Source organism: Haliotis cracherodii, unplaced genomic scaffold (genome assembly GCF_022045235.1).
Source record: "Haliotis cracherodii isolate W230 unplaced genomic scaffold, xgHalCrac1.p SCAF_22, whole genome shotgun sequence".
In the NCBI taxonomy this organism is placed as follows: domain Eukaryota; kingdom Metazoa; phylum Mollusca; class Gastropoda; order Lepetellida; family Haliotidae; genus Haliotis; species Haliotis cracherodii.
The window spans coordinates 6,733,982-6,760,139 of NW_027266278.1; the positions used below are offsets into that span (position 1 = coordinate 6,733,982).

The following is a 26,158-nucleotide window of genomic DNA, read 5'->3' on the forward strand; positions in this document are numbered from 1 at the left end:
CATGATTTCGCGTTACAAAACGAGTGAAAGAGGTGTATCTTAAAGTCACGTCGGCATTACTGCAACTTGAACATTAAGAAAGAAGGCATGGGTAATATAAGTTCCTCGTTGGAATGTGCTTTCCTTAGCTGCGCCAAGATTCGCTGGTCGTATGTTAGAATACCAGATAGTATGCTCGTCAACACCATACACATGCTTATGTGTCACATGGGATGTTTCCAGCATTAAAATCTCGTACCGTGATATCAATACTTGAGAATTGTTCCAGCAGAATCAAGAACTTACATATTGGTCTTGGAGACATCATTATGAATTGATATAAGTATTCTGACCAAGTGCCACTCTTTGTTCGTCTATTGAAGTTATTCCTTAAAAGAGATTGTATACAGTTATAAAACAAGATTACTAACCGGGGTAGATCTGATGTTTTGACCCATGGTAAAGCTCATACACCTGGTATTTGAAATGGTCCAACCCAGATTCGTCATCTTTAAACTGAAAGTTAGCTTCAACAGTAGTGCCAGATATCTGCAAGTAGATCATGAAATATGTGTAGTTAATTAAAAATGAGTGGGTTCAGTTTAGAGCAATATTTAAGCCCTTCATAAGCAGCACTATGCCAAGTGGCTGTGCAAATCACAGGCAGATAACAAGAGTTTACAAAATGACAAAACGTTTGTTCATATCTGTGTTCAAATAAATTAAATGAAAATTCTAGACACGAACATAAACGTAGGAATGCCACTGGGTTTCGCGAAAATGTATATATGTCGAGGTGTCAGTAACAAGTACAGCCTGGAAAACATGTCCCCTTGCGATTTAAGAAGACTCCCATATCAAATATACTTAAACTAACAAGACATTGTTAAACATTTCTACAGTTGTCAACTGTAAAACCTCTTCCCCCTTATATAACAGTTATTAGTTACAGCTAGTTATCCAAATAAAAGTCTCTTTTATTCTTTTTCAATTAGATGTCATGACAGCGATATTTTTTATGTCAATTTGTTTTCTTCTCATTCTTCACGTTTTTTTTATTGTTATCGTATCCTGATAAAGCATAATTCATTTACTTTTCAGAACAAATATGATGCTAGCAGATATGTACACAAGAACTATTTTTAATGGATGATGTAAACTTCTTGTTACTGGATAAACTCATGTTAACGTTTGGGATGACGTTCTTGCTGAGGAGAGCTGAGGTAGGGGATACACATACTAACAAGGCCAATGTACATCACTAAAATTTGCTTTGATGCTGGAAAAGTAGACTGCAAATATCACCGATCCTAAACCAGTCATGTGACGAATATCGAAGACAAAACAATTTATGATAATCACAATATACTTATAATGTGGCGAACATACAAAACAAAATGTGAGACTATGTGGTTACCAGTTCAATAATAGTGGAGACCATATATGACATCCAATGCATGCACTGTGATTAGGGTTGCATATTACCTATTTGGATCACCGAATATTTGTTTTGTTCATGTCAATCATAAAGCCAGACCATAATGAAAGGTAGCTACATATATAACGCCTAGTTATTGTGGCTGTAAATGGTTTGCATAGTCCATGATGTTTTATTTTTCAATTTCACGCCACAGCCTCACCTGGAACTCCGCATCTTTGTTCTGTTCACGTCCATCACCTAGGAACACCATCCTGGGCGGAGTGAGATCCACTACAAACCCATCTGTGGTCTGTTCTACAGTCCCCAGGGCGTTGTTGATGGTTTTCAGCTTCGTCTTGACAATGTCCTGATGGTTCAGGTGGAAGCTGTGCCACTCGATCTGGCTGACGTCTTTGCCAAGAGTCTTCCAGTCCTTTACAACCTCAAAGTCGGGAGACAACCCTCTGGAATAGATAAACGTACAGTGTGGTGAATGTAGGGAAATAATTAAGGATAAGATATATGGCTTAACAACTTCTTTATTACAATTAGGAGCAACGTTACAGTGTAGGTTCTAACACCGTATTCAAGCAAATGTTAAACGCTGAAATGTCGCTCCTCATTGTAATATAGAAGTTGTTCAGCGATATATCTTATCCTTACTTAGTATTCCAACTTCTAAATGCCTCTCAAAGAAGTCGGTAGGGAACGTTTAAACACAGCAGAGAGATGCCACAACATAATCGCTGTATCTGAGTATCATACTGTGGTGGGATATTCCAAGAGTTGAATACATGTACATTGTGTTCCAGCAATCCTTCGGTCTCTTTTCAAGTTACCTCGTCCAGATTATCGACTCATAGATATGAAGGAATGACTTTGTGGTCATATATTAATAGACGTTCCCCAAATATCCCGCTGAAGACTATGTAAGCATAACATTATAACAATGTTCCGAAAGATATTGTTTCATAAAATTAATACTAAATATTTTCTTCACTTACGCATACACTGCATATATGAATTCATTTCATTTTACAATAGTGCCACAATTACGAATATATTATTCAGCATTAACATCATACACATTTATAATGGCATTTCATAAGAACATGATTGAGTGTAGTATCATATATCACATGTTTCCTCAGTGATATACTTCCCACACTCTGATGTCTGACTCGGGGTTACTCTAGTTCTTCAGTGATTTCCCTCCCACTTACTTTGCTCTGAGTATCTGTACTGCATATTCTCTGATGCCTGACTCGGGGTCACTGTGGTTCCTCCACTGGGTTCCTACTGTGGCAACGTGGGTACTGAACTCAACGTCGGCAAAGCCGTCCCGTATACCGTCAACAACTTCACCCGGCAACGGGGGAGTCAGGTCCACGATCACTGGAATAGTGACAGTATTCCAGTTAAATCACAGTGTGTTGGTTTGATGGGCATGGGGTTGGGGTATGAGGGCGTGGGGTGGCGAGTGATGAGGGCGGGGTGGAGATGGCGAGTGGTGAGCATGGGGATGGGGGTGGGAGGTGAAGTGGATGGGGATGGGGAGTGGTTGTGGTTGTAGTCCAAGATTCAAGGTCATAGATGAGTCAGAATACGGTGCTCATTGTCTTTGGGATAAAAGAAAACTTTACAATCTGTCCATGTATCCGATTATCTCAATTACAGCTGCTACTCAACATTGCTTGTAGATAGACTTTATCCACAAATATATCCACAAGTTTGTAGAATGTCAATTCAACAATATATGTACGAGAAGAAATGTGTCATACATTATGATCAAATAGTGTTGATGTATCTGTATATTTATTTAGTTTAGTTACCTCAATCTGACAAGTATTACCTCCAGCAGACATTGTATAACCTCAATCTGACATTATATTACCTCTAGCAGACATTGCATTACCTCCATTTGACATTGTACTGCCTCCATCTGACATGGTATTATCTCCATCTGACATTGCATTGCATCCAACTGACATTGCATAACATCCATCTGACATTGCATTACCTCCAAATGACATTACATTACCTCCATCTGACATTGCATTACCTCAATCTGACATTACATTACCTCAATCTGACATTGCATTACCTCCATCTGACATTGCATTACCTCCATCTGACATTATACTACCTCCATCTGACATTGCATTGCATCCATCTGAGATTGCATTGCATCCATCTGACATTGAATTACCTCCATCTGACATTGCATTACCTCCATCTGACATTACATTACCTCAATCTAACATTGCATTGCATCCATCTGACATTGCATTGCATCCATCTGACATTGCATTACCTCCATCTGACATTGCATTACCCCCATCTGACATTGCATTACCCCCATCTGACATTGCATTAACCCCATCTGATATTGCATTACCTCCATCTGACATTACATTACCTCCATCTGACATTGCACCGCATCCATCTGACATTGAATTACCCCCATCTGACATTACATTACCTCCATCTGAGATTGCATTGCATCCATCTGACATTGCATTACCTCCAACTGACATTTCATAACATCCATCTGACATTGCATTACCTCCATCTGACATTACATTACCTCCATCTGACATTGCCGATACGTTCAGCTGTTTGTGGCCAGCGTTGAATGCGGTGATATAGAAGCTGTAGGCCTTGCCATGACGGAGCATCTGGTCAGAGTCAAGCTGGACACAGGTCTCGTGTGTCTTGTGGTCAAGACTGACCGGTTCGGAGATCGTTGTGTTTGTGTCATCAAGAACCGACAACTCGTAGTGGGAAATACCAGACTCGGGATCATAAAACCCAAACCAGTTTGCACAAATCTGGAATTAAAAGATCAGAACTCATTATAAAAGGGAAAAAAGGTTTTGGGCTTAATGCATTTTCTGCAACTTTATAGGATGTATTTTAAGTATAACGGAATATTAATAACTAGCTATCAACTATTCACAAAGAACGTTCTTGTGAAGTAAAGATCTACCTTGTCAGCATCCTTGGTAAAGTTGAGGTCAAGCCTGTAGACGGGTCCATCATAAACAATGCCTGGTTCAGGGGGTGATGTGTCGACTGTGATCGGATGGTCGGACACGCCCACTTTCATCAAATCAACTTAAACACACAATTAATAACGGATTTGTTTATAATGTGATATTTACAAAACGTTTGTGGTTGTTTGAAGCCTTTTTTAACACCATGATAAAAAATTGATCTTCAGCAACCTGTCCTTGGAATAAAAGGATCGGGTATAGTCAGATCCGATGACCTGATATATTGCATGAACCCCTGGGCCGTATGTCGGAGGAGATATCGCTGACAGCGGAGTTAAACAATAAACAAACAAATTCCTGTTGGAGACTATACATCGACATGCTGACAGTTGTGCAAAAGAAACTTTAACTTACCTCACTAACGGCATATCATCTGTATACAACGTGATAATGATTTTATTCCACAATGAAACTTCGTTATAACGGACGGTGCCGTTTCCATTGAAATACCTGGATGAATGTCATTTTTTTTTAATAAAGAGATCAACGTAACAATATTTTATAACAGCAATATTTTATAATGATCAATTCTTTGAGTTCTTTGATATCATCACAATATAGGGTCTCAACCATGTTTAATGACTTTGGCTTTAATCAAGACATGAGTTACACCTGGGCTCATGATCTGGCGAGTGATATCGTCATCTCTGTGTAGGAACCTGTTATTACAACTCAACATTGTTGATGACCCTGACTTTAATCCAGACAGGACTTTCACTCGGGATCTGGAACATGCGGGGACGTCTCCATCACCGTTAAAAGACCTTAGATATGACTCACCGTTGTTGATTACCCTGACTTTAATCCAGACAGGAGCTCCACCTGGGATCTGGAACTGACGGGTGATGTCGCCATCACTGTGCGAGGATCTCTGCCAGTCCATGTGATGACAGTCACGTGTGGTCTGTCCCAGACACAAGTCCACTTCTCTGATGTCTGAATCTGGGTCACTTTGAATGAATGAACTAAAGTGTAAAACTTATCACTAAATATTTAAAGGACGGTATTGTTATTGTTCAAATATCAATGGGTTTTATTATTTATATTTATTATTACTTTTTTTTTAAAGCAAGACAGCATTTGAAACACAAAAACCTATTACCTGGCATTATACTGTGCATTGATGAAAAAGCTCTCTTCATTGTAAGAGATGTTATAGATTTCATGTAGGAGTGGTGGCGAGTTGTCTATTCCAACGGGCGTGGTGTGGCAGATTGTTGTCACCAGTGGACCTCCATAGTTAACCTTGTTCAAGGCACGGAGTGTGATGTAGTATTTCCCATCTGAAACAAAACCATAATCATCTCTGAAGCAATCCCTAATGATCAGATGAATATCAACACTGTAACTGAGTGAGTTCAATATTATTGAATTTAAAGGGCGATAAGAGCATTGAACATCACCATCGAGCTACGCCACACAATCAACTCGTCTTTTAAGTGATTTTTTAGGGCTCATTAACTACCCAACTCATATTGGTATATACATCCATCTATTTTGTAAAGTTGTCTAGTGGTCTAGTGGTAGAGCGTCCGCCCGGAAAGCTGAAGGTCCGGGGTTCGATCCCTGGCCTCGTCATACCAAAAGACGTCTAAAGATGGTACTTGTTGTTACCCTGCCTGACACTCGACATTAAGGGGCTAAAACAAGGACTGGTCGGCTCGGAGTCAGTATACTGTGTCTGGGGTATTCATGTTAAACTGCGGCATGGTATCTCAGTGGGCTAGCACTATTAATCGGCATCAGTCTGGACTAGTATAAGCAGCCATGCACACACGTGCATGCACGTTGCTGTATATGTGCAATAACGCGACGCAAAACCCCATTTCACCTCTTGTGAGAGGCCAACCCTAAATTATTATTTAGGTCATTGCGCTGTTATATTTTTAAAAGCATTACACTTCAATTTTACCTGGGAGGGGGTCGTGAGGAGCTGGTATGGGGGAAAGGAGGCCAGTGTTTGTCCACGCTGATTCGTCAAACAGGTGTCTGTGAGGGTCATGATGAGGGTGGATCAGCTCCTCACAGATTTGTCTCCCCACGGTCCAGGAGTAGCCAAGGATGCCAGTCTCTTTGTCCATGATGCCGTCCCAGTTAGCTGAAACAGGGACACATAGTCATATCATAAGACGTGATGCTTTCAGAATGATATATATATTGTTTAAATGAAATGGTATACGCCACTAAAACAAAATGCAAAAAACAAAAACTATTCCAACTCAGTTTGGAATAACCCAGTCAAAGAAGCCACAGAAGTGTTAATATATATTTCAGAAGACTGAAATTTGCCTAGTTAATAAAAAATGAGAAATTATATATGAAATTATATATAGTGAATACCAAATTTATTCAAATAAATCTGGCCTCAAAACAAATACACCCCTTTTTAAAAAGAAAATACATATGGATAATGAACTAAGAACATAACGATACATGGATATAAGTAGTATTTTCTGGACATGTTAAGGTATGTCAACAAAATAGTTTTTTGCCGTATTGCTGAAATAAATTTAACACAGTTGAAATTCCTTTTAAAAACTATAATATTTCACCGACCTGATACGAATCTGTTTGCTCTGGTGTACAAGAGATCGGTGAGGGGTGTGTCTCCGTTGAAAACGGTTTTTGACCCGTGGCCGTCATGAATTATCCTGAAAATACAACGATAACATTTAGAAGTAATTTCACGTCCAAGGTAAGAACTCAACTTCATGATCACATGACCAACGTACACAGGTGGCTCCGTGATCTGAGAAATCTGTGATCTTTACATATTCTTCCAGGAAAAGAAAACTGAAATAGGTTCTAAAAGTAACCTTGAACCTGTCACTACACCATATGTTGATAGGCACGTGCATAAGGTTATATGCCTTGTACCAGTTTCCACTGATTGTTTTAAGTTATGTGCTTCAGAAGCACCAGGAGATGTTGATAGGCATGTGCATAAGGTTATATGCCTTGTTCCAGTTTCCCCTGATTGTTTTAAGTTAAGTGCTTCAGAAGATATTTTGTATATAAGACGTATACGTGGATGAATACAAGGTTAACATAATTGTTTAATTCACATCACAAGAATAGAAACATATGTTTACTTTTGTTTTCACAAATTCTGACCAATAACCCCTGTCGTGAACATGGTACCGTTATGAAAAATACTGTCTCTCACCTGTGGTTCTTTATCTGACTGTTAACACCTCGACACCTGATTTCCCAGTCCGGTCTGTCATCTGGAACCACGCTCCCACACGAGGTCACCTCCAGGACATCCAGACTCACATTAGCCAGTGGACCTGAAACACAAGTGGTATCGATCGGTTTTTGTGAAAACGCATCACAAAATCTGATTCAGGTGTTAACGTTATTCTTTCAAGTCACCAAGAAGTACACAACATTCCTGAACGTAGAGCAAGAACATCTTTGTATTCAGTGAGCAATGTATTTTCCAAAGTAATAACCATAAGGAAAACATGACTCATTCAACAATTTGTCGCTCATATCACATGTTCAAACAAGGTGACCTAAGGTGATTGACATTTATCACGTTTTTGATAGTTTGGGCCTCTATTGACAGGCCAGTGACACAATAACATAAAATTGTGTTAATGAATCACTAGCAAACAGTGATTATACCAGGTGTTCGCGAAAATGAGCGCGTATCCTGGCCACCGATAGCACCCGTCCAAAACACAAGTATTTTTTCACCTGAAAACTCTGTGGTCAATTCTTACAGATCAAGGACATACAACGTACACCTTACAACAGATCAAAGTCAAGGTAACATCCTACCCGGCTCGGGAGGTGTGACATCCACCACAACACCCTTGCTATGGAGGATGGACTCGAACTGAAGGTCGTTGATGAGGTGGATGTTGAAGTAGTACATGACGCCGTGGCGTAGAGACAGATCCTTGTAGATGAACTCGTGGGCAAGACCAACTCCAAGCCTCTCAAAGTGAGCATACCGATCAGACTACAAGGAACAACATGATTTGGTTACTATATATTACATGATGCATACATTCAAAACATGTCGTGAACCATCTATGTTAATTAAATATAAAATCAACAAAATAGTTACAGAATATTAATGGAGCTTCATATTTCCCTCATATTTCATGAATATTTTTTCCGTCCCTTGCTAAAGCCCGGCAAAAGTAAAAACACATTCCACTCGTGACGTAAACTTGCTATGAGTGAGTGAGTGAGTTGGGTTTAACATCGCTTTTAACAGTATTACAGTTACGTCGTGGCGTGTGAGCTTAATGTGGGAAGAAAGCCTGATGTAGGCCTCAGACGTTTACCACTTCAGGGAAACCCACGTGCACGGGTATGGTGCTGACAAACCTAGAAACATAATCGGGGGTAACCGAGATTCGAACCCACAATCATAGGTTTCTGGTGTGCCCAAGGGACGCAACTCTGCACAGCGAAACGCGGCGCCTTAGACGACAGGGCAAACCGTGCCCCCTAAATCGTTATGAAAAATGACAAGTTTTGTATCCTGTTTATATTATCAACGATGTTTGTATTAATTATCAACAAAATTTAGCTTTATCTATGTGTACTTATAATGGGAGAAACGTGATTACACTATGTGCAAAATGTAGAGCCGCATACGAGAACACCCCTGCGAACTAGATGGAAAAGTTTTGGAAAATCAAACCTAGTGGCAATATTTTGTCACAACATGATCGTATTTACTTTCCTTTTTGTTGTATATATATTGAACGGCAAAAGAAACGTCACCGTGGATAGATATATGAGAAACCTTATTTGTCCAAACACCGTGAACATACTTTGAGACATTAAATTAAAGTGTCAAATGTTCTTAAAGTGAAACACAACACTAGTCTCTGAGAAAATGGCATCACAAGTCAGTGTCTCGTGTGTCCGCCATATGCATTGATGACTTCCGTGCAACGTCGATACATGGAATGGATTAGGCGGTTGACACTCTGAGGAACGCCTGACGCCAGTTCAGCTGCAGTTGTCGGCCTTGGTCGGACGTCATTCAGCCGTCTTTGAATCTCATCCCACAGGTGCTCAATGGGATTTAAATCGGGACTGCGGGCAGACCACTGCATGGTTCTGATGCCATTCTTCTGGAGGAAGTCTCTTGTTACTCTCGCAGTGTGGGCACGGGCGTTATCATGCTGAAACTCGTGGTTGCAGCCACGTGCCAAATGAGGTATGGCGTGTGGTCTCAAGACTTGATTAATGTACCGACCTGCTGTGACACCATTGCCTCTCCCCGGGCGGATGTACTGGAAGACCACAGGGCCGACCATCTGTGCAAGGCCAATTCCACCCAACACCATGATACTCGGACCACCCAAAGAGTCTCTCTCAACAACACAAGCATCCGAATAACGTTCCCCACAGCGTCACCAGACTATATCTCTGCCATCTGCTGTTGAGATACAGTAACGGCTCTCGTCTGAGAAAAGGGCTCTCCACTGCTGGTGGCGCCAATGCTGAAGACGGTCCAGGCGATGACGTGATATCAGAATGGGTCCTCGGTGTGGCCTGTGACAGTGGAGGTGTCTCCTCGTCAATCGTTGACACGCGGTGTCCGCAGTAATGTGTCACTGGTGTTTGTCCATGGTCTGTCCAGCAGTTTCCGCAGCAGTAGCAAAGCGATCTTGAAGATGCTGTCGCACAATCTGACGATCCTGACGTCGGGTGGTGACCCTTGGTCCGGACAAGGTAATATTAAATTTTAGAAACTTTGACAAAAAGTATGTTTAAATGACAACGTTTTATGCAACGTTACTTGTGGTGATGTTTCTTTTCCGGTTCAGCATACATATTTTTAATCATTAAAACAATATGTTTTACCCAGAGATGACGGAACTAATTTGATTTGCTATTATGATTACACACATCTTGGCTGGTACTGCCGTACTGACATGAGAGGCTCAAGTCAGGATTGTGTTCATAGATTTTCAGGTGACATGACAAGAAGCTGTTTGACCTCTTTGTACATTAACTACAAGTTCAAGAAAATGTAGAAATCGTGGATTATTATCGGCGGTATCAGTTTTTAGCACCGGGCGAATTTCAGATGAGTAAGCGCCAAAATTGGCAGCTTGTTTGATACGAAAGTGTGTGAGTAAAATTTAGTTTGGTACCCTTCCGAGATCCTTCACAATTAAATCTCCTCACATCTGCTTATGTATTCTACCTATCTATGTTGTTTTCATGGATTTCAAAGCAGATTTCAGTACATCAGGCTGGCCCTAGATCATTGAATTTTATGTGAAACGTGTATGCAGCTGAACATGAAACATTTATGTGCACGTATCTATGCAAGCGCATCATGTATACAGTCCCGTTTCACTGGATGAACTTACACTATACGTATCCATTTGGTAAAATGATATATAAAAAAATGCCCCAAAAATGACATTCACCGAGGTAGAAATCAGCGAAAACCACGTATCAGTGCTATCAAGTTTTGTCTTGACTTCAAAAGCCTGAAAACAAGTCCATTTCTTTTTTTGTACTGGGATCTTTTGTACTCTTTTGTACAAAGCGTAACAGAAATCCATTCAAACACAGGAAGACATATTGCCAGGGACAAGATATGCATGCATATTTATCAGTCTCAAGTTTGTCAAAACATGTGATACCTCAACTTTATACACTACCATCCCATACGACACAATTATGGAAAGGCTTCATGCCTTGATTCGTGAGGCGTGTGTCACTAAATAGGATGTACACATATATATTTACATCTCTATCTTCAAAGGATCAGGACATGTTGTCAATAACGACAGCAAAAGTCGTATGAAGTTTACTGAGGAATCAATATGAGAACTGCTGGACTCAGTGAAATTTGAGTATAGAACATTTATTCAATAGGGAAGCTTCCCAGTGGGCACCAATTGTGCTCCACACCTTGCTGTTCCGCTTCTTTATTCCTATGATTCGGTGTTTCTGCTCGGATTGGCCCAATCCAAACAAGGGAATTTGGCCAAGAGGTGTAATTTAAGCTTTAGCTATGTCGATAGTCGGATATCGTAACAATGGCCTAATAACCCTGTCCATCTCACCGATGTACTAAAATGAACAACAAAATAAACTAGACCCGTGAAATCGTCTCATTTGTTTCATAGGAGTGACGAAAAGACTATCCGCAAGAGACACATTTCATCTATTGATGTACAATCAAACATATTCTTTCTACAAAGATTTCAAAGAAAGAGTTATACAACATTCTGAGCATGGCCAAAAAAAACATTAAGACACTTTCATTGTGGATATGTGGAGGATATTACCAGTGATAAAAGTGATGCCCGATGCATTTCCTTATTTTGACTTGTCCCATATGTCCCCGAGTTATTTAATGGATCTGGGCTATCTATCAGTGAAAGGAGATATAATACACTGGATAAGTAAAGATGCCTCATTGGATATATGAGTTGTTTATCACATAACAAAGCCTCATCTATACTCACAATGAAAATTTTGTGGTCGTGTCCTTCAATGCCCTCTAATAGTTCACAATGTCCTTTAGGGCCGTAGTCGTAGTTGACGCTCATACACTTGGTCTCCGAGAACTTCATACATTCCTTCACACAGGACCCGGCATGGTTCATACTGAAGAACTCGGCAAACACCGGACCAATCAGTCGGCCGTTCTTCAGACCCGTGAAATGTTTCAGCGCTTCGAGGCCAACATTATCAGTTGAAGCTGAGAGGAGTAACAACAATCGCCTTTCACATATCCAGCCTGCTAATTACGATTATACATGATTTGGAGATTTCAACCTTCGGGACATGACATATTATTTCCTGCGTATAAAAAGACAGTATCCGCAACAAGCATCCGTATTGAATGGACTGTACACCATGGCCAGGTTGTTGTAGCAATGCAACACAATGATCTACTGGTTCTTTGATTGGCAATGACAAAGCGTCAGTGTTTATCACTTAGGCTTTAACTACAGTAACAGAGATGGTGTCACTTTTTCGAAAAGTGGGTGAGTGAGTGAGTATGATTTAACGCCGCTGTTAGCAATATTACAGCAATACCACGACGGGGACATCAGAAATGGGCTCCACATATTGTACCCTTGCGGGGAATCAAACCCGGGACTTCGGCGTGACGACAGAACGCTTTAACCACTAGGCTAACCCATCGCCACTTTCGGAAAGTAGAATAGGTTATTAGTATTGCAAAGGTTGAATAACAATCTTGATTACTATTCACTAACCCTCGTTTATTTATTATTTTCCAAATATTTATGTGAATTGATAACATTTCATATCCCATTAATTATGATTTTGATTATTATCCACATAATATAGCTGTTTCAGCTTTGGTTGTTGTTTCGTTTCTTCGAATATACAAAGACAATCAATTTTTCATATATCATAGTTTTGCTGTAGTTTTATATATTGTCCTTACGATCATAGTGTGCATTGGTCCTGTCCTTGAGATTGACAGAGTTGTAGGCTATGACTTCATCTCCGTAGATTCCCCTTCCCAGTCCAACACCCACGGAAGATTTAACCAGATCTGAATCTTCATACACCACCACATTTCCTCTCAGTTCAGCTGGGTTACTGGTTGAACTGAAGTCTGATGTCAGTCTGCCACCAGGAGGCGTGACGTCATAGGTTGGGATGCTGCAAGTCACGGTGGATCTCGCGCCTGCGCTGTTCTCGCCATACACCGTGAAAAAGACGGGGACGCCATAGCCATTCTTGGAAAATCGCTGAAACATATATATACTGAGGGGTTTCCTTCAAAACGAATTGTTGAAATATCTTTTTTGTAATTACAGGTGAGGTAAGATCAAAGGTGGTTTAACATCGCATTACAAAAACATCCACGGTGAGCATGCACGTGTCTGTGGGGCTACTTGTAATAGTCTGGACTTCTACCAGATTATAGTGCTAGACAACTGAGATACTATCCCGCACTTAAACTTGAATACCACTCTCATAAATAGACAATATGCTACCTACGCGCCTACCCTTAATGCCGTTACTTGGGGAAGTAATATCGCGTAACGTCTTTTGGTATGACGCGGCGATGCGAACCACCAACCTTCCGCTCTCCGGCCGGCAGGTGCTTTATGCCCTGGACCATAGAGGTGGCCCTTCAATTACCAACATACAGATACTTGAAAATGTATATTTCAGCAAGGTGAGTCTATTTTGCACTTCTGGCAGATGTAGCAAAATATCTTGCTTTCCCCTCTGCTCAAGAGAAATACGAAAGTCCATGTTGAATGATAATTAATATGAAGGAATGGCAACAACTTCTAATAATGATAGTATATCATCATCGTATTCAAAGTGTATGGTTGTTGACATCTTCCTATTATAATTTTGTAGTACGAGTCAGCATGGTTTTGGACAGATTTAAAGCATTACGATCAACTACCTCAGTGAGCGAGGGAGTGGGAGTGTTGTCCTAAAGACTGATTCTATTCAAACGACAAGAAGCCTGATTCACTTCAGACCAGCACTAAAGAGAACAACAGAGTTGTCCTAAAGCTGAATCACTTTAGGCTGACACAATAGTGAAGAGCAGTGTTATCTCAAAGGCTGATTCACTTTAAGCCAACACTTTGGAGAAGGCTGATTCACGTTAGACCAACACAAGGGGGTAGGGCAGTGTTGCTCGAAATGCGGGTTCAAGTCAGATCAACACGAGGGGCAAGGGTAGTATTGTCTAAAACGTTCAAGCTTGATGCTCATCAGGAAGAAACACGGAATAAATTTGGAAATCATACCGACATTAACTGACCATGACAGACATCATTCCAAGCCATTTTTTAAACAGGCTATGATGACGTTTCCTGCATACCTGAGTGATAATTGTAGATGGTCCACCAAGACTGACTCTTTGGAGCACATCACTGAGTCCAGGTTTGGTCCCAGCATCCACAAAGATCTGGACCTGACTCTGGTCATCCTGGGCAGCTATGGCTATCTCTACAGCCGGCTCTGTGTAGTCTCTATCGGGGAGTTGTCTCACTAAGCAGCTCCGTGATGTGGACATTGCCCTCTTCGTTCTACCAGAACCTCCCTGGTGGGCACAGATCATAAATACATTGAATTTAGTAAATTCACCTGAATGTCAAGCATATATTTTCTGGACTGACTTTTTAGGCCTTTGGTGGAGTAATCTTGTTTGAAAATATTACTTGTAAAGTACCTGAGCGATTGAGAAATGAAAACGCCAAACGCTGTCGACGGCATCTGAAACTCGTAACTTTAATTCTATTCTACAACGTACAGTTTTGTCCACATAGTTGAGGAACTGTGGTGGAGATTTGTCCTCCTCCTTCTTGCCTGTATCTATCAGTCTCTTCCTTATCACAGGAGTCGCATATCGCCAGATGACAGCCTGGTACAATATCTTCTTGATCGTGTGGAGCAAGAGGTCGACCTCCATGGTAACTAGTCCCCGCAGGGTCATCTCCAGAGGGACTAGTTCCATATCCATTGTCAAACTAGAAAATGTTTTAAATGAGGAACATGATTCCTTGTGTAATGTCTTTTTCTAATAGAGAACACACTGGTGGCATTTTAATGTTGCAATAGTTTTACATTAGTATTATGAGTCTCATTGCATTAATACTGTGATTGTACAAGGGACTCATTAAGCTACCACAATGCTCATTTTACCTGGCGTCCTTATTCTACATGGTGCCAAAGTCTAACATGTCTGGACTTAGAAGGATTATATTCATGCGCATAGACGATGCTACGATACAAATGTCAATATAATAAAATATAAAAGAATAATTAAAAATAAATAACAATAACAATAAGCATCGAATAATTTTGAACATGACCGAGAAAACACCACATGTAACATGTATTTCAGTGTGGAGCACGACAAAAGCCCTTGAATTGCTCTGGAATCAAGCTTGAAAACACGAAAAATGTAAACATAATCTATTCCCAAACATTACTGAACTTTATAAACACACTACTAATATCACACTCGTTAGTTAGGATGGTGATCTGGACTGTCTAGAAGAATTTGAAAAAAAATATATAGAGGGATAGACAGGTATTTGTTATTATATGAATTAGTTGAGTATACCTTAAATCAAGTGGAAACTTATAGAATCTGATCTCAGCCCTGGATGGGAAAGCAATATTCATGAGGCGGCCGTCAAATCTCAGTTTGCCATACAGTATAAATCCAATGCCAAGTTCCCCGTAGACACTGACACTTCCATAGGGCACGACTTCACCAAACACCGTCATGCCAAGGATCTTAGCTCCTACACCCATTTCCACTCCAAAAGTGGCTCCAGCTCCGAATTCTGAAATTACAGTAGCTTAATACAGTGATTCAGTGGTTTAATACAGTGATTCGGTGGTTTAATAGAGTGATTCGGTTGTTTAATACAGTGATTCAGTGGCTTAATACAGTGATTCGGTGGTTAATACAGTGACTCAGTGGCTTAATACAGTGATTCGGTGGTTTAATAGTGATTCAGTGCTTAAATATAGTGATTCAGTGATACAGTGATTCAGTGGTTTAATAAAGTGATTCAGTGGCCTAATGCGGTGATTCAGTGGTTTACATGCATAAAGATGAGTTTCAATTTCAAGGACCGCCTCCGTGGTCTAGTTGATGGAGCATTTGCTCGGAGAGTGAAAGGTTGGGGTTCAATCGCAGGTTGTGTTAAAAAAAATTAGATATGGCACTTGTTGTCACCCTGCCTGGCATTATGGGTTAAAACAGGGGCTGGTCGGCTCGGAGTCAGTATACTGTGTCTGAGTGGGGAATTGTAAATAGAAAATATGGTCCATGTCAAGTTGCATCTCCTTAGACTATTAACTTTGACCACCTAGTTGTATTGAATACTGGGGAACGTATTGAGTAAGTGAACAAACGAGTGAACTTCAAGCAGTTTCCCAGTCATAGCATGGTGGGTCAATCATGAGTTTCATACAATGTACCCATGCGATGCTTTAACCCTAAGGCGACTACTCCATCGCCCGTTGAAAGAAAGAAACTGTGCTCCATGTGGCGTGTGAGAGTGACAACACTCTTAATCTGGATGTAGAAACATAAGATAAACATTCCCTGTCATGCAGAATCAATTATATTTCAATTTATTAGCATAATTGTAGCTTAACTCCACACTCACCAAAGGTCATGGGTACAAGTCCCCCAATCAGGAACTTACGCTTGAAGCGGAAGAGAACTTCGTTTCCTCTAGGTATGATGAAGTCTCCTTGAAGGGTAATGTCAAATGAGCTGAATGCGTTTGTTCCATTAATGATGGCATTGATGATTTCGGAATACTGAAATTGAGATTGCTGATTATAAGATAAGAGCTACGGGGAGAGCTGGCGTCCGGCAGGGAATATCATTTACTTTAGTTGTAGAAACTAGTATTTAGATGATACATGCTGATCTTTCTTTTAACCCATGTTGTACACGTCTGCATCTATATAATTCCTTGTCTGTGTCATGATAAACGTCCCCATTGCTTATATAAGAGGTGTTTTGAAGCACTGTTCAAAAACAGTACGTCCAGAACTTGACCATAACCAAAATAACCCTTACCTTTGATGGACATAGCTTCAACAAAGTACATGCAAGTATGACGTTTCATATTTGTAGAGAGGATGGTTTGCTCAAAAACTGACACTGATAAAACGACATTTTATGCCAAGGAAAGGGAAAGGTGTTAAATATCATATTAACTATGGAAACGTCACGTCCACTGCCGAAGAGAAGAACCTAGCAGTAAAGAGGCATTAACGTTTTAAGTACCCTCAAAACACACTTATATAATTATGTCGTCATATTGTGAATAACCCTTACCAGGGCAAGTGCCAGATCTCTCAGTTGTCTCGTCAAATTAAGAGCAAGTTCAGGGTCGATGTTCTTGGCATCAAACATGGCGATCATCTCCCCGATGCTCATGTTGGCCAGTTTAGCACCGAGCAGCTGCAGTCCTTTCCCGGTCAGACCTTTCCCCACAGTGTACGCCTGATCCCCGCGACCCAGGATGTCGGTGACCTGACCCAGGACCTTCATGATCTTCTCGCCTGGGAACAAAAGTTACAGTGGTAAAACGTGACTGACATAAAAGGCTCTTAACAAGGTATTTAACCAACATTTGCCCTCCCAAGTTGTATGAATGAGGCAATTAGATCCGGATGCAGAGTGAGTCTCAGTGAGTGCAGTTACCGCTGCATTTAGCAATATTCAAGACATGACACTCAGGGTACAGAAATAATGGATTTCACTAATTTAAAGAATTCTTCAGCTTATGGTTTCAAAGAGCATCATACAACATACCTAGTCTTACTTGTTTCATTTGTTCCGGGTTTTTTGTAAGTGAACAATTGAATAGCATTTGCATCTGTTTGTGACTGTTGACACAGGTGGGGCAAGGTATGCTCACCTTTTCGTTAACTCGTGGTGACTATGATATAGTCGGAATCGTACGAGAGACACTGCTTTTAGCAGTGAGTTCATGTGATTATGGAACGGTTGTGTTGCTTTTATTAACCACTAGGCTACCGTTTTATCAGAGGATGCTTCCAAAACCATTCCATCTTAAGGTACCCAGAGACATTCTAAAAGTAGTTGCAATGGACAAAGCTAACAAACATATGGACTGGCTTTTAGTAATTAGGCATAACAATGCGATCGAATCGGAGCAGGCAAACACACAAAATGTCGACGAAGCAATGCTTCACACCTACAAAGAGAGGTGAGTTATAGTATATATTCCATGCTAGGTTCTCAGAACACTTTCAAGAACAGAGTGCTATTATGCTTCTCTACATGTAGGTAAATAATACTGCCAAAGAAAATAACAACTGTATTAAGATACCAAATGGACATAGCAGAAGATGTATAAGAAACTAACCATAAAAAGACAAACAAAATGCATATCTTCGTATGTTAAATCAAAAGGTAGATATGTCTAAACAGCTGTCAACTAAACAATGCTATGCACATTTCGTGAGAAGACAAACTTCCCACCTCCTTCCATGCCCAGTACGACGTTGCCACCGCCGACCTCCCCTGAGTACAGAATGGTTCCTGGGTTGGCTAAACCCATCTTCTTGATGGCACTCTTAGTGTTGGTTGCTGCGCCATCTTCATCCGTGCGTGTTATTTTCAGTGAGCTGTCTCTTTTCTGGAAGGTAGAGACATTTGTATGTGATATTGAAAAGGTTCGAGGCCCATGTCAGTTCAGTACTTCAGTCTTTTTTACCTCCGTACTGAGGGGGACAGGCCTATGGTACATAATACAATACATGTGTCATTAAAAAAACTTCTTTCTGTACACCATTTAAATATGTAAAAACATAGACAATTTGTGCAATAGTAAAATCTGAGAGTTATTTAACATATCTGATTTTTGGTACACTATGTCTCTTACAAATGTTTGTTATAGGGCCTACTGTATAGAAGGTCATTTATGTCTATTATCAAACAGATATCAATCCTTATATGTTAACGAGAGTATATTTGATTGTTCCCACAGAAATTAGTCAAACGAATTATATAAATCACTATCATACTGCTTCAGCCTTCAGTCTGTCAAACAGATCCTTGATTTCTTCATTCGTGAAGTTCTGGTTCATAGCTTCATTGAGGATCCGCTTGGCATCGCCTGTGGGTATTCTGAATAAGGAGAAGGCCATAGAAGTTCAGTCTCGTTAAATCCTAGACATGATCAGTGACATCTAATGAATTTTCGACAGAAAGGTTGTACATAAAACTTTTGTACAATTATTCACATTATGTCTAAAAATAACATCTGGAGTATTTATCTGGACATGTTGAATATTTTATGCTTATTCAAGACGTTGGTTCCAAAGGATTTGTTTTAGGAAAATAAGTATGTATGAGCTATATTTCCTTTCCCACTTATTTTCACAAAGGTTTTGTCACGCAAGTCTTTCTATGTCAAGAGTTTCAAACGTTTCGTAAATTTCAAAATCTACATTTGGAAGTTATCGCACGCTGTCAATACCTTCGATTTAACGTCTTTCGTTTGTTTTTTTCATCTTCAAGCAAATTTAATAGTTTGCAATATTGTAGTGCTGTGGAACTCAAAATCGGATGTTTACACACACTTATATATACAAGGGACATTCGAGTCCCGCATCAGCGCAATACTTAAACTATTAATAATGCTTATAGATGTAACACTCTGTGAAAAGAGTTGAAGTGAGCAATAAAATACAGCTCAGGTATATAAGAATTTTTTTCAATTTTTTTTTCTAAACCCACATACATTCTGAACTACCGTATACAAGCTATCGAGCAAAAGGAAATGGTACGTGTCCTCAGTAAAGGGATTATGCAACACTCACAAATCTAAAGGACTTCTTCTTTTCCTTCTTCTTCCAACAGGCGAACATGAAGATGGCATCTGGAACGTCTTTTCATCTAGGAGTTTGTAGTGGTAGCAGTTGTTGTTGAGGTCGTTCCCGTTCATGGCACAGAACTTCACGTGGAAGGACACCTCATATAAGGATGGCGTCTTGCTGATCACGTAGCTCAGGGTGATGGCGTTGCCAACTGGCTCTGTGTGGTTTTTGTCTAGGAGTACAATAAACATTTCATCATGACACTTGAGAGCCTGAACACGTACCAGTGTTTGTCATTATTGTACATAGTAACAACGAAGGTCCTCACATAAGATGTTGGACAAATACTAGAGGAATCAACCCAGAACCCCTGCAGCTTCTGTATTACTTACTGGGCAAAGTATATCATGCATGTTAAATCTACATCAAATGTCAACGGTCATATTAGGGGGCATAGGTGGTTCAGTCGTTTCAGGCGCCGCAATTCACTGTGCAGAGTAGCAACCCATGGGCGTGCAAAGAACCTGTGACCATCGGTTCGAATCCTGATTCGCCCTGATTACGCTTATAGGTTTGTCTGCACCATACATATGCTGGTTGGTTTCACAAACGTGGCAAACGGCGATGGGATTTTCTCCCACATCAAGCTGACACGCCTTGATATAACTGAAATCCCGTTCAAGGTGGTGTTGAACCAAAGTCACTTGTTCACTGCCATCAAAAAATAGTGTCTAAAATAGGACTTAAAATGACAGAGGTGGAAAGTAAACTAAAATTTGCATTAATGTGTTTACATGATCGAAAGGGCGACATTCATCAATGTAGAATTATAGCCTCAGAACTCTAGATGTGATTTCATTGAAGGTGTTGAAAAAGTTCATGGTCAAAGAAATGTCCTTCAAGATCAAATGGATTGTTTAATTATGGTATGTAATTTCAATTATTTTTCCTTTTGCATTTATCGTTCTTAATTCATGAAGAAAAACAACTCAATGAATTCTTTCTCTTTATGCATTCCTTTCCCAGTTACTCTCTCCACTCACCATAGTCCACAGCCTGAAGCTTCTTCGTCCACTCTTTGTTCTCTATATGGTACACAAGTTGGTCATTACAGTGGTCAACCTCGATGCCGGCAGTGATGGAGTAGATGCCGAGGTACTTGAGGTCGACGTCCACACAACACGTGATGCCAATGCAGTTGTCAGTCAGTCGGCAGGTGCTCGAGATGGCAGCAGGGAGTGATGCTGGACAAGCTTCGATCATAAATAGAAACCATGGGTCATGTAAACTCCATTGTACGATTCCGGCTGTACCAGAAGCACGTGTTTAGGAAGTACTATCATATAATATAACCATTGTTTACAGAAACTATTAATCTATTAGGAACAGACAAATGTTTGTTCATTTTATATTCTACGTTGTGTGATAATGTATTAGAAAGATTGAAATAATAAACGTATGGTAAGAAGTATACAGGCCTACCGGAAGATTGCAGTGCACATTTTTCAGACTTCCAAAAGTCAAAGGAGACACCTGCAATGTAAATAGTAAAACATTTACTCTTGCGTATCTACATTATATTATAAAACGACAAACAAAGACATCCATCTACCATTGCTGTCAAAGAAGAAATACGAAATAAATAAGGTAAGAAATATATGCTGGGTAAAGAATTTGTGTCGAGATACTATATATCGCGAGTTTGATAAAGTTTCCTTATGGTCAGGGTATCTTTTTTCCACACCCAAAGGCACATAATTTGACATGGAAAACAACAATATATATATAATCATAATTCTACGATGATTTAAAAAAGTGCATTTTCGTTGGTCCGCCAGCGATGCTGAATTCAATTTAGACCATGATTTCGCTAAAACAATATTTATTTAAAGGAACTTTGTTCACAGAAACGACCGGAAGGTGATTTTTTTAGGACTGTCTTTGCTATATATTTTTGGATATATATATTTGACATACAATCCGACGAACAAACGCACGCACGTACGCACGTACGCACGTACGCACGCACGCACGCACAGGTATACGTGTATACAGATGATATACAACCCTGTTGAAACCCAGTATTAATTCTGCCCAACAGTTTATTTAAGGCTGACCACATGAACACATTTAATTGATAAGGCCACAATAATGTTTACACACTAATATCACGCACATACCAATAAACGACACCGGGCTACACAAAGAATAGACCAGCTCTGACTGTGAGAAGACTGGGACTTCAAGCACACACGTGTTGTCCTCAAAACACATCTTGATGTTCAGGTCAATCACCAGCTTCTGGGAGGCAGGAATGTGTTCTAGTTTGTACCTGTGGCGATAGTTGATAAGCTGTTGTACTTAATGTGTGGATCGTTTCAATAAAATAAATTTCTGTGAGATTCTTTAAAAAATATGCTATTTCTTTCTTAAGCCTGGGAAACATTTTTGGTAGTTACAACATATCCATTGAATATTGATTCAAACAATATATTCCATGGTAGAATAAATATTGTTGACAGAAGTAAGAAATTGGGGCACAACATAAAGTTAAATAACCGATTAATCGTTTGCCAAAAGCTGAACAATAAAATGAAATCGGTAACCCCACAATAAAGTAAAATTGATATTTCTCGTAGTAGGGTCAAAACTACACATTTTCTGTCATGGGCTGTAACGTAAAATAGGTATCTCCTTGTATGCAAAGACCATGTGTAGTGTCGCAGTGAATGGTGAATCTCGCCCTAGTGTCTTTTGAAATCAAATATATCAATATGAGTTGATAAAAGTGGAAAAACTCCGAGGCTTGCCGAGGATTTTTTCCACTTTCATCATATCAAAAGACACGAGGGTGAGATTTTCATCCAACATCATTTTACTGACGTTTTCAGTTGTAGACAGTAATAAGCAGTGTGAAAAGTTCTGCTAACAAGTTCAGTAGCAGAGCAATTAGTATTGTCATTTGATTGTGACGTCATGGTAACCAATGACGTCACAATGGTTTGCAAAGCATTTGGATGCCTTTTCATATGTAGATATCGCTTGATCTCACCAAAGCGATATCTCCTGTGGGAGGCAGTTTTAGGTGATAAAACAATGACTCCTCTCTTAATATGTCTGATAATTTGTAACATCAGTTTGTAAAGATACACGAGTATGTATGACCCACATAATCTACATGTATCACAGCATCTGATACTCACGCCAGCCGTGTCATATCTCCCAGGATTAAATGTCCTTCTGTTCCTGAAGCAGAACGGGGAGTACATCAGTATTTCATGATCAGTATTTTATGTTTATATGTGTCGGCTTTATGTTTGATAATACCTCAAAGAGACCATGGTATAATCATATATCATTATGGTGAAGATTTATGTAACAAGTTTGTTGGTGTCAATTCTTAGATTATAAAAAGTAGAATTTCACATTGGAAAGCCTGATCAGTGGATTGTGGCAAATTTTGGACATTACTCTGTACAGCAGATTGCAGTGGCCCACCATTAGCCTATGTATAATACAACATTGTGACACATAAATATTCAATCTACTGTAAAAAACACAAAGACATGTACAGTTCTGTGTATTGACTACATAATTACTTACCCCATTCGTACTTCAGGAGTGACAGGGTGTACGACAGTTTTTCTATGGTCATTGTGATCTGTAGGCGACAAACATCCACATCAAACTTGGCCTGGATGGTCCTCTTGATGAGAGGAACATCGACACAACAGTCAACAGTTGAACAGTTGGAAGACAGGTGACATCGAACAGAGTCTGGTAGTGATGGTACGGCTCGGCTCCTACATTCTGGAAACACAGAAATACATAATTACAAGACTGTTCTTTACTCTGAGGTACAAAGTCTAACTGCAAATGGCTATGGTTTTAGAATTCCGAAATAATTAAAACATGACTTTTGCTATGGTGTATGCATATTGTTTAGCTGTTGTAGTAGATTTCGCAGTAGCTGACGTTTTTCGCAAATTATCCCAAGATTGGGTGCATAAAAGGCATGGCAGATTTCAGGTGATATTTTGGTTCATTGCTTGTATATATGTAGGTATATAAAATCAATCAAATCATTCAAAACCTGTGGATCCCAATCATTCTCACAGCTTTATAATTGTCGATTTCATCTGTCATCGGTTGCCCTGAAGTCATCAATACGCTTGTACGATCACACACATACTTGATCTCCTCAATCAGAATACACTAAGATGCGAACTAACATGCAATAACTAACTCCATTTAAATACACTTGCCATTATTCCAGTTGTTTACCCCAGCAGGAGAATATGGACTTGCTGACTGATCACAGGCTGGACTGAGGAGATACTGTGACACCCCGAGATCATCCAGGAGCTGAGATATCAGAGTATCCGTGAGAGAAGACAAGGTGGAGGACAGTCCCTTGCCTGACGCCCAGTTGGACAATGAAAAATCTGAAACAAACAATCATAAATGTTAAATGGTCATAGATGGTCGAAACGTTTACCCGAGTATCATTAAAATACAAAGGAACATTTTGTGGACTCCGATGCATGGCTACTACCTTGATTATATATCTCTTCTCTCTTCAAAAGATGTATCAGAATATGTAAATCCTTATATAACGCCTTTGTATATGGACCGGATTCCTTAAATAGAATACACATATCTGATTTTGATTGCCACACGATATATCAACATGATCCGTTTCACTTAACGAAAATGAACACATACCTCAATCACAAACATTGTCCTATTAACATAAATGATACCACAATTATGTTGTGCAACACACCTACAAACTTGCCTGAGATATCAAACTACCATAATACGAAGTCAATCTTTCCGTATACTTAGAGTGCTACGTTATTACTCATTTTAGACTTCTGTTGGAAATGAGCTTTTCGGCTGTCATAAACAAAAGAATACAATAGAAATACGTGCTCGTCATGATCATGTATGTCACGCCACAAAAAAAAAAACAATTGACTGTTTAACCATCTAATACTGAATACCATGCTCTTGCACGTACAGTGGCGGCCTGTCTATTAACAACCTCTTTGGAATGTAGGCAAAATAATGATGACATAAGAAATGATAGATGGGAATAAAAATGACTACACATATCTATTCAAAACGTACTTCTCCGTTTCAGCATGGCCTCCCAGTCACACAGGGGTTGTGGTATCTTGGCTTTGTCAAGGAAGGTTTTAGAGAACAAACACTCGTTCTGTTTCAGACACACACTGACAGCTGCTGTCACCTCCAGTTTCTTCTCAGACAGCAATCGGTTGATTGTGTAACTGAAATATCACAGTTTCCTAAATGAATCTATATGTACTTAAACGTTACATCTTTTGTTTGGTTCTTGCATAGAGTTTAGATTCACAGTTTGTCTGTTTTTGTTTGTATTTTACTTAATCCTTGTTTATTAAATCAACAATTTGCACACACCTCTCCCTTAAAAGTTATATCAACACTTACTCTACTCGAATGACACCTTTCACATAAAAATGCTCTTCTGTGCCTGTAAAGAAAAAGAAAATATAAAAATATGTAATGGCAATACACACATTTGTTTCAGCACATGGGAAACCTCGTTCAATAATCTAAAACGTTCAGACTAAATTTGATACATAATTTACACTCAAAGACAAAAGCTGTCTTTCAAAGGTTGTCAGAACAATAAATTAAATACTTTGCCCCAGCCGTGTCATACCAAAGGATGGTGGTTCTTGTTACCCAGAACACTGTGTCTGAGTGGGGTATCCATGTTAAACTACGGAATGGTCTCACAGTGGGCTGACACTATAAACTCAACATAAGTCCGGACTTGCAAGTGCCAGCAGCCACACACACACACGCACACACAAACATAGTGTACCCATAAGTACATGCATCACAAAACAATATGATACAATAATCAGATTTAAAGACACATGTTAAGCCATACCCCACTGATAATCAAACAGCATTCGTTTGTCGACCAGATTTTCAACACCCACTGTCAGCTGGTAGGTGCACATGTCCATTGTCAGGAAGACGTTGAATGCACGTGACAGGAAGTCGATGTAGATGCAGCAGTCAATGGCGGTGCAGATGTCAGGCACGTGACATGCCATGGAATCAGGGAGTTCTGGGAGGTTCTGGTCAAGCCCAGGAACTGGACACTCTGAAGTCATGAAATGGAAACTATCAACATCCAGAAGCCTCTAATTGTTCCATTTTGGTCATTTAGGAAAATTTGCCACTATCTGAAATGGTTGAATACATAAATTCAATCTATCACTGAGTTCAGTTTTGGACGTAGAAGTTAAATTATTCATTAATCCTGAACAGAACAGTATGTTATTTATTCTATATAGTAAACAAATCAATAGCG

General features: G+C 39.8%; 1 protein-coding gene across 1 annotated transcript in view; it reads right to left on the reverse strand.

Annotated features, from left to right (window-relative positions):
- Positions 1-26,158, reverse strand: part of LOC139471507 (uncharacterized) — a 151,280-nt gene that overhangs the window by 41,275 nt on the left and 83,847 nt on the right. The window contains exons 69-98 of the mRNA XM_071253864.1: positions 25,730-25,948; positions 25,261-25,303; positions 24,919-25,079; positions 24,051-24,230; positions 23,389-23,595; positions 22,989-23,031; positions 21,966-22,117; positions 21,268-21,318; positions 20,829-21,038; positions 19,789-20,017; positions 18,991-19,093; positions 18,446-18,602; positions 17,273-17,499; positions 16,590-16,746; positions 15,530-15,755; positions 14,714-14,930; positions 14,282-14,503; positions 12,872-13,181; positions 11,919-12,154; positions 8,242-8,425; positions 7,622-7,745; positions 7,012-7,106; positions 6,368-6,553; positions 5,558-5,738; positions 5,236-5,405; positions 4,389-4,516; positions 3,987-4,230; positions 2,623-2,794; positions 1,620-1,863; positions 411-528 (exon numbers count right to left, since the gene is read on the reverse strand). Coding sequence (XP_071109965.1) covers positions 411-528; positions 1,620-1,863; positions 2,623-2,794; positions 3,987-4,230; positions 4,389-4,516; positions 5,236-5,405; positions 5,558-5,738; positions 6,368-6,553; positions 7,012-7,106; positions 7,622-7,745; positions 8,242-8,425; positions 11,919-12,154; positions 12,872-13,181; positions 14,282-14,503; positions 14,714-14,930; positions 15,530-15,755; positions 16,590-16,746; positions 17,273-17,499; positions 18,446-18,602; positions 18,991-19,093; positions 19,789-20,017; positions 20,829-21,038; positions 21,268-21,318; positions 21,966-22,117; positions 22,989-23,031; positions 23,389-23,595; positions 24,051-24,230; positions 24,919-25,079; positions 25,261-25,303; positions 25,730-25,948 — 5,196 coding nt within the window. The remainder of the gene's footprint in view (positions 1-410; positions 529-1,619; positions 1,864-2,622; positions 2,795-3,986; positions 4,231-4,388; positions 4,517-5,235; positions 5,406-5,557; positions 5,739-6,367; positions 6,554-7,011; positions 7,107-7,621; positions 7,746-8,241; positions 8,426-11,918; positions 12,155-12,871; positions 13,182-14,281; positions 14,504-14,713; positions 14,931-15,529; positions 15,756-16,589; positions 16,747-17,272; positions 17,500-18,445; positions 18,603-18,990; positions 19,094-19,788; positions 20,018-20,828; positions 21,039-21,267; positions 21,319-21,965; positions 22,118-22,988; positions 23,032-23,388; positions 23,596-24,050; positions 24,231-24,918; positions 25,080-25,260; positions 25,304-25,729; positions 25,949-26,158) is intronic.